Raw genomic sequence first — 12,981 nt, 5'->3', positions numbered from 1 at the left:
AAACTGGAGTCCTTAAAAATTAATCAAATGGAAATTCTCAAATTAAAAATTATCCTAGGGATCCCTGGGTGGCGCAGCGGTTTGGCGCCTGCCTTTGGCCCAGGGCGCGATCCTGGAGACCCGGGATCGAATCCCACATCAGGCTCCCGGTGCATGGAGCCTGCTTCTCCCTCTGCCTGTGTCTCTGCCTCTCTCTCTCTCTGTATGACTATCATAAATAAATAATAAAAAAAAAATTTAAAAAAAATTATCCTAAATTACAGTTACTGAAATTAAGAACTAATCAGTGGGGTTAACAGCAGAATAGACAGAGCTGAAAATAGAATTAGTTTACAGGAAGAGAGAGTAGCACAAAATATTCAGCTTGAATCACAAATAGAAAAAAAGAAACAGCATAAGGGACATATAAGACACAGTGAAAAGTTCTCATATACATGTATTAGAATACTAGAAGAAGAGAGTGAAGCAGAAGGAATATTTGGAAAGATATTGGCTGGGACTTCTCTAAAACTGGGCGGGGGGGGGGGGGGAGGAAAGGCAACTGAAAAGATATCCACCCAGATTCAAAAGTGTTATAAACACTAAGCAGGATAAATACAAAAATAGCACATCTTGGGCATAATAGTGAAATTTCTGAAAATCAAAGACAAACCAAATCTTAAAAGTAAAGAAGTAAAAAAAAAATGTGTGTACTGCATCAAAGGAACAGTAAGACTTGAGAATTTCTCAACAGAAACAATGGAAACCTGAGGACAATAAAAGGACACCTTCAAAATACTGAAAGAAATAGCTGCCGACCTAGACTAGCAACCTCGCTGCTAAACCCCCTTCCCAAAATTCTTTAAAAAAATAAGAAACAAATATACTTTCAGTTAAATAAAAACTGAGAGATTATTTTCTGGTCTCTCAGTTTTCTCTAGTGTAGATAGAAGCTACACTAAAGGAGTTCTTCAGGCAGAATTAAAATGATTCCAAATGGAAGAATCAGAAATGCAACAGGAATAAGAACAATGAGAAGAGTAATATGTGAGTAAACCTAAGTAAATATTGATTTGGGCACCTGGATGGCTCAGTCAGTTAAGCATTTGCCTTCAGCTCAGGTCATGATCCCAGGATCCTGGGATCAGGTCCTGCATCGGGCTCTCTGCTCAGCGGGGAGCCTGCTTCCCCCTTTGCCTCTGCTGCCAGCTTGCACTTGCTCTCTTTAGTGCTCTCTCTGTCTCAAATAAATAAAATCTTTAAAACATAAATATTGACTAAGACAGAAATATTAGTGTATTATAATTTAATACATATATAATTATATATAATAGTGCATTGTATTTATAGCTTAAGTTTCAATATACATTGAATTTTAAAAGTAACAATAGAATAAAATTATTCTAAGACCCCTGCAATATATGGCAATTGAGAATGTACTAATTTATAAAAGAAAAAGGGATAAAATGATGCATTTGGTAGCCATTAGATGAATGCTAAGATGTATGCTAAAAGAGGGAGAAAATAAAAGAATAAAAAGTGATTAGTTTGATGCAATACAGAACATGAGAGGAAAGGAAACATAGAATATGGTAGAACATACTGAAAACAAATAGTATGAAGTAGATTTAATCCTAAATATATTATATAAAATAACATCAAATATAAATGAACTAAATATTTTAATTAAAAGACTATGATTATTAGACAAGATTTTAAAAATCCAACTATATGTTGCTTATAGGAGATATACCTTAAACATAAGAAAGAAGAGGCTGAAATAAGAAATTGGAAAACACTATAGCATGAAGGAATTGGAAAAAATAGAGCATGAAGATACTGACTAAAATAATGTGGAATAGCCACATGGCTCCACAAAACTGACTTTGAAGCAAGAGCCAGTTTTAGAAATAAAAAAGTATAATCATTTCTCGGCCTTTTGGCTAAGATCAAGTGTAGAAATAAACAAGTATATTTAATAATAAGAAAAAGGTCAGTCCATTAGGAAGATATACTAATTCAAAATGTGTGTGCCCCTAATAACATAGTTTCAAAATACATAAAGCAAATGTGACATAAACAAAAAGAGGAATGGACATGTCCACAAATGCAGTGCGAGGTTTCAGCATATTCTTTCTTAGAAACTGACAGAACAAGTAGTCAAAAAAAATCAGTAATGACGTAAAATATTTCAATGGCATGATTTACAAGCTTGACCTAATTGACATGTTGATTCAACTACACTCAGCATTTGAAGAATGCCCTATTTAAGAAGTGCACATTGGTCAGATCTTGGGACATAACAAGGATCTCAACAAATTTCAAAGGAATAAAGTAATTGAGTACATTTTCTGACAACAGTGGAATTAAACTGAGCATCAACAAGAGAAAGAGAACTAGAAAATCTCTCAATTTAAAAAAATAGAGCAATATACTTCCAAATACCCCATGGGTTAAAGGAGAAATCATAGGGGGAATTAAGGAATAATGTGAAGTGAATGATAATAAAAATACAACATATAAAAGTTTGCATAGTAGAATGTAGGGCACAATTAGTGATAAAGTCATAGCCTTAAAATGAATGTTTTAGAAGAGCTGAAAGGCTGATGATTGATGGCACAAGTAGCCATGTCAAGAAGTTAGAAAAAGGAGAACCACAACCCTAAAAGTGTAGAGAGATTATAAAGAAGAGAATGATTATTAATAATATAAAAGTGGATATCAAATAGCAAATAAAGCAAAAAAATCTTATAATATTCATATACTTTTCAGTGTCTTTGAAAAGATTAGCACAATTGATAATTCCATAGTAAGGCTGATAAAAAGAGAAAAAGAAAAAATCAGAAATGGCACAAATAATATCCAATAAGAGGACATAATGTCAGACACACAGGCATCTAAAAGATAATCACAGGATGTTATAAATGATTGTATGCCAATAAATTAAAAATTAAGAACATCAATAACATCACAAATGACATGGAGAAATAGAAAATCTGAATTGTCTAATGTGTACAAAAGAAATTAAACTCATAACTTAAGCTCTTCCACAAAAAAACCCCAGATGGTTTCAGCAGTAAATTCTTCTGACATTTAAGAATGTTTTACAAAGTCTTCCAGAGAATAGGAAAAGAAAGACCACTTTCCAAAGCATTCTATGAGGAAAGGAAAATTATAGGACAATCTTATTAACTGAGGTGCAAAAAGTATATTAAAAAACAGCAAATGGAATCTAGCAAAATATAAAAGGCTCAACATGCAGCAATTAAGTTAGGTTGATCATAGGAATGCAAGGGTGATCTAAGATTCAAAAATACTGTAATTTATCACATTTCCAGAAACAATGAGAAAAAATTATATAATTATTTTAAGAGCTACAGAAAAATCATTTGTTAAGTTTCAGCATACATTCAGAGTTAAAATTCTTAGGAGACTATAAACTGGTAGAAATTTTCTTAATCTGGCAAAGAGCAACCACAAAAAGTAAGCATCACACTTAATGGTCAACTATTAAAAGCTCTAAAATTAGGAACCCAGCAAAAGGCCACTCTCATGACTTCTCTTCAACCTCGCATTGGCAGTCATAGCCGGCACAATAAGACAAGAAAAAGAAATTATAAGATTAAAGGATTGGAAAGAAAGAAATTATTATCACCAGTATTTATTTAACCAATTTAACATGATTGTATATGTAAGTATAAACATCATACTGAACGAAGTTACAAAATAATATTTGTCATGGAATTCCATTCTGATAACATCCAAAAATAGGCCCAAAGAACTTAGGGTGTTAGAAATCCAGGTAGTATTTACCTCTTGGAAGGGGTAAAAAAAAAAAAAAAAAACAGATGAAAGGGGAAAAAAAGAGAGGGAAAAAAAAGAGAGAGAGAGCTTTAGGGATATGGGAATGTTCTGTTTCTTGATCTGAAGATCTTATTTTATTTCTTGTGGCTAAGTGGGTGTGATGACTTTGTGATAATTAACCAAGCTGTGAGCTTATGACTTGTGTGCTTTCCTATATGTATGTTACACTCAATAAAAGTTTATTTTTCAAAAAGAAATTCCATTAGGTCCCTGTGGCCCGATCCACACCCATATCTCAGCCTCCCTTGTTCTCACTCTCCTAGGTGTCAGGCATGTACGAGATGCAGTGGGTAGGAAGAAGTACCACCCAGGAACCCTGACTTCTTGGAACCCTGACACCGTGAGGTGTGCTATGACTTGGAGTTTGTAACCCTGGGAAAGCCAAATGCTCAGGATGCCCAACAGTTAAGGACTGAGTCGATGTGAGCACGTCAAGCAAAAACTCTGCATCACCTTGGTTACGAGTTGCATGGAGATGGAGCGGTTAATAAATTCTGCTACTCGGAGCTCTATCAGATTGTGTCCTGATCAGGACAGTGAGAGATGTATGGAGAAGGTCTGAATTACTGAGCCTTGAGTCAAGCCGGGTAGAGGAAAGCAGCTTGTTCTCTAGGCAATGCCTGTCTTCCAGCAGGCATTCAACTACCCCCCTCAGTGCTTCCATCAGGACTTCAGACAAGTAGGCAGGGAGGCAGGCAGCGGAGGCCATGGTCAAGCTGTGAGCCTGAAACTCCCTCTGGAGAAGGGTGGTGGGCCGTGTGGTTGCAGGGAGGCAGGGACTCCAGTGGGGGATGCACTTTCCCACCGTTGTGGCAGGTGGCTGACAGCTGGCAGGCTGCAGCGAGGCCTGGATGGCACATCGTGCTCAGGGTGAACAAGAGACCTCCCTCTAGGCCAATACCTCCCTTCCTGGCTCTCCCTTGACATTGCAGGGTCGCCACTGAAACAAGGCTGGAATATCACAGTGAGCATTTTGTAATGTATATAAAAGCTGAATCACTGTGTTCTACACTTGAAACTAATAAAATAATATGGCATGTCAACTACACTTTAATGAAAAAAATTAAAAACAAAAACAAGGCTGGAATAGAGCCGTCCTTCCTCAGAGAGTCTTTGGCGCCCAATTCCCTGCAGGGTAGATTGGAACATTCTAGCTTTGGATGTCAGTGCTGCTGCTTATCACTTATGTGATCATATTCAAGGTACTCAGTGTGTCTGTGGCATAATGTTGTCATTTCCAAGTTGGAAATCATTGGTTTTTGACCGTGCACAATTATTCCGAGAATTATTTAGCTACTAGACGTGCAAGGTCTAGGACTGCGCTCAGTAAATGCTAGCTATCGTTACAGACCAGTGTCAGACTTTGTGAGGGCCCACTGTGGCCTCAAATACTCTTTCCAGTCTCCCCTCTCAGCGACCCCCTCCACCTGACTCTCCATTCCCACTGAGGTGGATTCTTGCTATTGATTGGTATAGACATTGTCTATACCTTTCTGTCTTCATGACCATTCATGCTGTCATCCAGCTGGTGACTTCCCTGAGCCTACCTTAAATTTGGATAATAATGTGCATCCCAAAGGATTGACATGAGTATACATCTTAGAGGGTGCAGGTGACAAGGTGTCTGTCCAGGTAGGAGCTGGATGCTTCTGGTAAAAGAGACTTAATGCCCTCCCCACTTCAGCTTCTGCTCTATGAGCAATGTGGATTTGATCCAATGATGTTAACTCCCTTTTCTGCATTTGGGAAATGTAGATGGTGACACCCCCACCTCACCAAGCTGCAGTGAGATTTAAGGGAGGGGGTGTGTGATAAAAAGGTCTTTCTCAATTAATATTTAACAGATGAGAAATGAGAGTGGGCATGCACAAGCTTTGTTATTGTCCTGGCCTCACATCTACAGTCTGCAAGCTTCACAGGCTTGCAGGGAGTCTTTTTGCTACTTTAACTATCTTAAGCTTGTTTTCCTCCTCAGAAGTGCAGATGAGAGGGACAGAATGGTGTGGAAGATAGAGGGTCTGGCCAGGAACCCAAAGACCCAGATTCTTGTTCCCATTCTTCACCTGCTAGCTGTATGCTCTCAGGAAAATCTATAGAATCCCTGGGGGGTCCTGTGTCCCCTCATTTTGAGTAGTTAATGTTTATGAGGTACATGACTGGGAGGGCTTTCCTGAGCCAGTTTAGGGGTGTTCTCAAAGACCTGCCCTCATGTGGGGCTCAGTGTCTCTACCTTTAGGATCGGCCATTCTGGAGCATGGTTGCTAGATCTCTGAACTCATGTTTAGGAGATTTCTACATTTTACAACCCAAAGTCCTGGCTGGACCATGCAGACTCTATGCCCTCCAGGTCTGGACCTTTGCTAATCTGAGCTTCCCCAGAATCCTACCTGCACATGTAGTGCCCTGGGAAATTAATTCCAAATACTCCCAATGGAAGGTCACGCCTCACCCCCCAATCTCTGTGACTGTCATTTCCCTACAGGTGCAGCCTCTGCTTGGTGTAAGAGGCATGCCTCCTCTATCGCTATAGTTCAGGGCTATCTTGCGGAGGAGTCTCTCTGAAAAGCAGTTTCAGCAGATTCTTGTCCAGGATGGGAAAGCTGTGGACTCCATCCTGTGAGGATGGTGTACCTGACCAACAGGAAGAGGGGGTCGGACTTTGCTGCATTGCCATCAGGATGTTTTGACAGCAAAGGGTCAAGCAATGGAAAGCAACCGGCAGACAGACCATCACTATTCAGAAGAGCAGCTGGAAGCATCTTGAATGGCTGTGGCCTGGAAAGGAACCTGGAATTTTAAAACAGAGGCTTCCCAGGGGCTGGCAGATAGTATCTTAAGAGTATTACGACATGGCTTTTTTCTGGAAGTGGATCTATCCTGCAAGATTCAGGGGACATTCTTTTTGATCCCAAGAACAATGGATATAAAGCCAGGGCCTGCAAAGTAGTTTTCTCTTGGCCTCCCTTCCTATGCATGCTGGAGTCATTATATAACATTTTGTTCAAGATGTTGAGCCTTCTCTGACCCAAACGAACCAACTCAGAAACACGCCCTGGGAAATGATGTCAATGGCAAACAGAACTCTACCTGGCTAATGTCCTTCCTCTCGGATCCCGTGGCATCCTGTTTACCTGTTTATGATGCTCATGGATCCATGTGAACTGTGCCTTTGCCTGAGGGTTTGGTGTTGACTATTGTTTTACTAAGAATGGAAGGGACTGGATCATCACTAAGCCTTCTGGGGCATCTTGGAGCAGATGGACTCACTTGGAAAATGTTGGCAAAGTCTCTGAGGTTGAAAACGTAGTGGAATTTGATCGCTGTGGGTAGGAACGTGGTGGCGATTTTCTGGTGGAAGGTCAGGGCCAGGCTGATGAGCTGGGGGATAGATTTCTGCAGGGACACTGGGAAGCGCCCAAGCATTAGATGCTGAGTCAGGATGGTGCCGTAGATGGATGCCAGGGCATCTGGTCCCGGGAAGGAGAGGGCAAGTATACTGAAGTGGCGCTGCGTAAGGGAACAGGCATGTGAGTTAGAGTTGGAATCGACTTTTGGGCATTTGGGTAAAACAGCAAATAATTCTTATAAGGGCTTGGGGTTTTATATTCTGGTCACACTCCTCACACTGAACCAAAACAAAGGCTGAACCTAAATGATTGGGGGAGTGATGGGCTTTGGGCCTTCCGTTGAAGATGCCAATAGGTAGTAGGAAGAGAACGGAGCTAGAACTCAGAGCATCTGAGTCCCAACCAGTATTTGATACTTAAGATCCATATGACCGCAGGAGAGTCATTTCATCTCACTGAAGGTTTTCTACTCTGAAGAATGGGCTAAATCAGGTGGGCTCCATGGCCCCTTCCAGCTCAAAAACCTTCACAGGTCTAGAAGGGTCTTTGTCTCTCTAGAAATGCAAATCAGCATCCTGTATGATTTGCCACTTTAAGAGGCTGGATGGGGGAAGGGACAGTTATTACTTATCATTGAGTGATATCAGCTCTGGTGAGGTAGAATTTATTTAAGATTGGGTACCATGGTTCCTCCCATACCTGAAGCCGTGGGTTGATGGTGAAGCTGCCTGCAGTGGGGTTCATACAGGAGACATACTGCACATTCCTGATCTCCTTCAGGGACAGCTTATTCCGATCATACCTGGAACAGTCAGAAACCATGGTGAAAGGTAGGTGAGGGCCCAGGCAGGTGAGTGCCTTGTCAAAGTGAGGACGGATATGTCCTATCATTCACGTGTTTGGGTAGTTTAAAAAAAAAAAAAGTCTAGATCCATTGGTAGAGAATGAAAAAGGACAAGAGCCTGGGCCAAAGTCCTGAGGGATCCAACATCTACGGAAGTAGCGTAGGATAAAGAAGCCATAAGGATGGACTAAGGGGTAGGGGAGAAACGAAGAGCGTGAGACACCCCAGACCCTGTGAGTTGTTCTGAAAGAGACAAAGGCTGTGAAGGCATGTAGGCACATGTGCACTACACAGGGTGTGAGCTGTTAGCACCTGCGTACATGTTCAGAGCTACAGGACCACAGTGGGGGGGACAGGAGTGGTTAGCTCTGCTTTGGGGGTTTGGAGAATGCAACTTTTGAGATGAATGTTGAAAAAGAAAGTAGGCATTTTTTGGGGGGAGGGGGAGTGCTCAGGATCTTCCCTGACCACACTTCCTATGTAGGCATTAACAACCCTGTCTGAAAGAGCACCCCAGAAACAGAATTTCGTGAGGAACGAGGTTTGCCATGGGGATTCTCATTTGGTACCAGCACTCAGCTGTGGTCTTTGCCTCCAGGGAAACAGCCTTCAGCACTGCCTTAGGCCTCCCCCCACCACCCCATGGGCCCCAGTCCTTTTACATGGGTGTTCTTACCAGTGGCCATAGTCCAAATGCTGCCTGATGATGGTGTGGGGCTGCACGGTCCCATAGGCATCCACCTCGGGCATGTTCATGTCATCAATGAAATAGATAAGCTTCTTGTTGCCTGGGGGGCCATAATTTCTTCCAGCCTTCTTCTCTAGAGGCTTTTCCAGGACAGCTGAAGAGATGAGTCAGTTAGTGAGGGAGGGAGGTCCCAACCTCAGATGTCACCACTGAGACATAACAGGTGTCAAGGGCAGGCTGACCATGACACAGCATGCACTTGCCTGCAGACAGCAGCAGTCACTACCAGATCCAGACCATTCTATGGGACCAGAGGTGAAGCTGGGAATCACCTGGCATCACCTGGTAGTAAGGGCGACTGCATCACCCAGGTGTTCAACACCTGGCTGTGTGCCGTGTCAGGTACGATCTCATTTACAAATGCGTATGATCTCATTTGATCCTTGCGATGTCAGCACAAGATTAGTAGTATCATCCCATTTTACAGATGAGGACACTCGATGCCCAAAAGTACAAGGTACTTTTCTAAGGTGAAGCCAGGACACAGGTCCAGAGCATATATATTACAGAGCCCACACTCCACTTATCTTACTTGCTGTGGTCCCCAGGTTTGCTTATAGAGTAGAAACAGAGGAAACCTTCACAGTCTCTACCTGGTACTCTACCCTCAGGGAAACCTACGCACACATGTGTCCTGGCTAGAGCCGGCTTCTCTAGCTAAGGCAACATGGGGGCACAGAAGCTGTGGCTCCCATAGCAGGGTGGGTGGAGGCCCTTTCCATGCCTGGGGGATAAGACCTAGGGGCTACTGGACAGTTTGTCAGCAGAGTTCCCGGAGAATTCACCTCCCTGACGGGGAATGGGAATAGCCACCCCAGAGAATTTACCAGAAGCTTTCCAGCATTGCAAAGGGCTCCTCCACTGCCTTTGGGTTATCAGGCTCCTAGCAGAGCATCTCAGTGCCTTTCTGGAGACTTAGCTACAGACTGCCTTCTAGAATTTTTTCTTCAAACAACACCGCTGTCTAGCCTGACAGGACTTGTTTAGGACAACCTTGAGTAATGGAGTGGAGATATATGTACTTTTTTCCCCCCCAATAAAGCAATTAAATATGGCTTGCAAGAACCGACACTTCAGGGACCCCTGGGTGGCTCAGCGGTTTAGCTCCTGCCTTTGGCCCAGGGTGCGATCCTGGAGTCCTGGGATCGAGTCCCACGTCGGACTCCCAGCATGGAGCCTGCTTCTCCCTCCTCTTGTATCTCTGCCTCTCTCTCTCTCTCTCTCTCTGTCTATCATGAATAAATAAATAAATAAATAAATAAATAAATAAATAAATAAATCTTTAAAAAAAAAAAAAAAGAACCGACACTTCTTATTACAGCTGGAAGCTCTAAGAACCATCTGATTCCTTCTTTTGAAAAACAAGTTTGTAAACAAGGAGAAAGTGTCAATAGACATTTGGAGGTGACAGATAGGAAGACAAGTTCCTTCAAGAAGCTTGAATATTCTAATTTTCTGGTCCTGAGTTAAATTAAGTGTTTCAAATATGAATTAGATTTAAATTTAATTAGCATCAATTAACATACACTATCAACCAATTAATCACCCAACACCTTTTCCCCCCTAAAGATATAACAACTATATATGAGATCTGTCAAGATGAAATATAATTAATGGGCTGCCAAGGACATGTTTTTGAGAACAGTCCTTCTAGGAGGAAATTCTCTTCTTAGGGAGACTTGTTTTCTTTTCCCCCTCCCCCAAAGCAGTGATATTCAAATCAACCCCTGGAATGAAGCAGACCCCTATAATTTGGGTTGATTAAGCTCTTTATGCTTCTAAAGGATTACTGAGGAGAAAAGCATGTCAGTTAGCAAGAAGTGGGCTTGGAATGTGGTGGATCATCCCAAAAGGATCATGTGGAGTCCTCTAGGGAGGGAAGACCCTTTCAGGAAAGGCATCCAAATTCTTGGATGAAATGGGGGTTCAGTGATTGCAGACAGAACTGGAGAAACAGAAGTGGATTTCAGTTTTAGCAAACATGCTGGTGAAGGCACTCAACACATGAGAAGTGTAAAGGATCATGATTCTCCCCCTGCACTTCTGGGTCCTGCATTGTTGTAAACAAGGCCCGAGAGTCAAGCCCATTCCTGGCCCAGAGTTCACCCGCTCCATCTTTTAAAAAACATGTTTAGTTATTTATTATTTAGAGGAAGTGAGTGAGCACAAGCACGAGTTGGGGGAGAGGTGGAAAGAGAGGGAGAAAGAGAATCTCAAGCAGACTCCCTGGTGAGTGTAGAGCCTGATGTAGGACTCGATCTCAGGACTCTGAGATCATGACCTGAGCCAAGATCAAGAGCTCGACGCTGGGCAGCCTCGGTGGCTCAGCAGTTTAGTGCCACCTTCAGCCCAGGGCCTGATCCTGGAGACCCGGGATCGAGTCCCACGTTGGGCTCCCTGCATGGGGACTGCTTCTCCCTCTGCCTGTGTCTCTGCATGTCTCTCGCCTCTCTCTGTCTCTCACGAATAAATAAATAAAACCTTTAAAAAAAAAAAGAGCTGGACGTTTAACTGACTGAGCCACCCAGGCATCCCCATCGGCTCCAACTTACTGAACTTCTCTGTATGGACTGGCCTGGCCCTCAGCCTGTGGCCATGTCCTGCACTAGTGGCCCTCTGCTTTTATTCATATCACTCCTCCTGCAATATTTCAGCACCATCATACACTCAAAGAGCAATTTCAGTTTCAAAGTCGGTTCCCATCTGTTCTTGTTTCACTGTCCCCACCGTGACCACTGTCCCCACCGTGACCCCCACTTTGCCCGTTGGCTCCCACCTGCTAGGTACAACATCCTCCCAAATGACCTCCTTGCTTTCGCCCTGGATCCATTTACTCTATAATATTCTCAAAACAGCAGACAGGAGTATAATAGTAAGATGTAAATCAGCTCATACCTCAGTCTCCTGCTTAAAACTCACCTGGGGAATTCTATCTCACCAGGGGCAAGAGCCAGTCTGCTCATGTCTCCAAATCTTGCGTCTCTGTTTTTCTCTCCGATGCACTCCTGTCCATTCTCTGCTCGAGCAGTCCTGCTCTCATACACTCGCTGCCACGGGGCCTTCGCTCTGGCTGACGCCTCTGCCTGCAATCCTTTCTCCCAAAGGCCAGCATAGCTTATTCTCTCACTTCCATCAGGCATTTATTTGCTCAAATGCCATTTCTCAATGAGCCCTGCCCTACACAAGGGCTAAAATTAACCTCCACTCCCTGTGCCTGCTTCATTTTAAAATTTCACTTAGGGGATCCCTGGGTGGCGCAGCGGTTTGGCGCCTGCCTTTGGCCCAGGGCGCGATCCTGGAGACCCGGGATTGAATCCCACGTCGGGCTCCCAGTGCATGGAGCCTGCTTCTCCCTCTGCCTGTGTCTCTGCCTCTCTCTCTCTCTCTCTGTGTGACTATCATAAATAAATAAAAATTAAAAATATTTAAAATTTCACTTAAAATGCTATGTATTCATCTTATGTATTATGTTACCCCCTCCACACTATAAATTCCATGAGAACAGGAATCTTCTTCTGGAACCCCAGAGAAATGTACTAGAACATTACCTAGCACACAGTAGGGTGTCTGAAAGATACTTATGAACAAATGAATGAACTTTATAACAAAACCCATGAATGGCAAAGAGAGATATATTATCATGATTTTGTAACTAAGAAAACAGACACTGACACTAAGGTAGGTTGCCAGCCTTGTGGGAATTAGGATCCAGGTCTGTAGATCCTGATTCTAGTGCTTCTTTTGTATCACTCAGGGAGAGAGCCTTTGGATGCCTTCACACTGCAGTCCCTGTCTAAGGCTACCCTGGCCATTCCCAGCCTATAGATTCATCAGGTCTTTGAACTCAGAGCAGGGTGTCCATTCACTTGTGGTGCATCACTAAAGACCTGGTTCTCTACAGAGTCAGTGATATGCATGTATCACTGAGCAGCCCTACCATGTATTAAAAATCTTTTAGCAAATGAGAAAACTGAGGCTTCGAGAAAATCCAGGGCTCTATGCCGGGTCTTACAGCTACTGAATGGTCAAGCCAGGACTCCAACCTGGGCCACCTGGGGTAGCTGGTACTGCGAACCACTTGAACATTTTCACAACACGGCTTCTGCCCTTGAAAAATCCCCAGTTTGGAGAACTCACTGCCTGACCACACTTTTGACAGAGATCATTAGTAATTAATCATGTCTGACTTTGTAGTGATG

At 42.9% G+C, this 12,981-nt stretch overlaps 1 protein-coding gene across 1 annotated transcript in view; it reads right to left on the bottom strand.

Moving 5' to 3' along the window:
* Window positions 1-12,981, bottom strand: part of DNAH9 (dynein axonemal heavy chain 9) — a 335,073-nt gene that overhangs the window by 152,278 nt on the left and 169,814 nt on the right. Inside the window, exons 39-41 of the mRNA XM_041771484.1 lie at window positions 8,711-8,876; window positions 7,890-7,992; window positions 7,111-7,350 (exon numbers count right to left, since the gene is read on the bottom strand). Of these exons, the coding sequence (XP_041627418.1) occupies window positions 7,111-7,350; window positions 7,890-7,992; window positions 8,711-8,876 (509 nt within the window). The remainder of the gene's footprint in view (window positions 1-7,110; window positions 7,351-7,889; window positions 7,993-8,710; window positions 8,877-12,981) is intronic.

This window comes from Vulpes lagopus, chromosome 10 (genome assembly GCF_018345385.1).
Source record: "Vulpes lagopus strain Blue_001 chromosome 10, ASM1834538v1, whole genome shotgun sequence".
Classification (NCBI taxonomy): domain Eukaryota; kingdom Metazoa; phylum Chordata; class Mammalia; order Carnivora; family Canidae; genus Vulpes; species Vulpes lagopus.
This window is presented reverse-complemented; position numbering and strand designations above follow the sequence as displayed.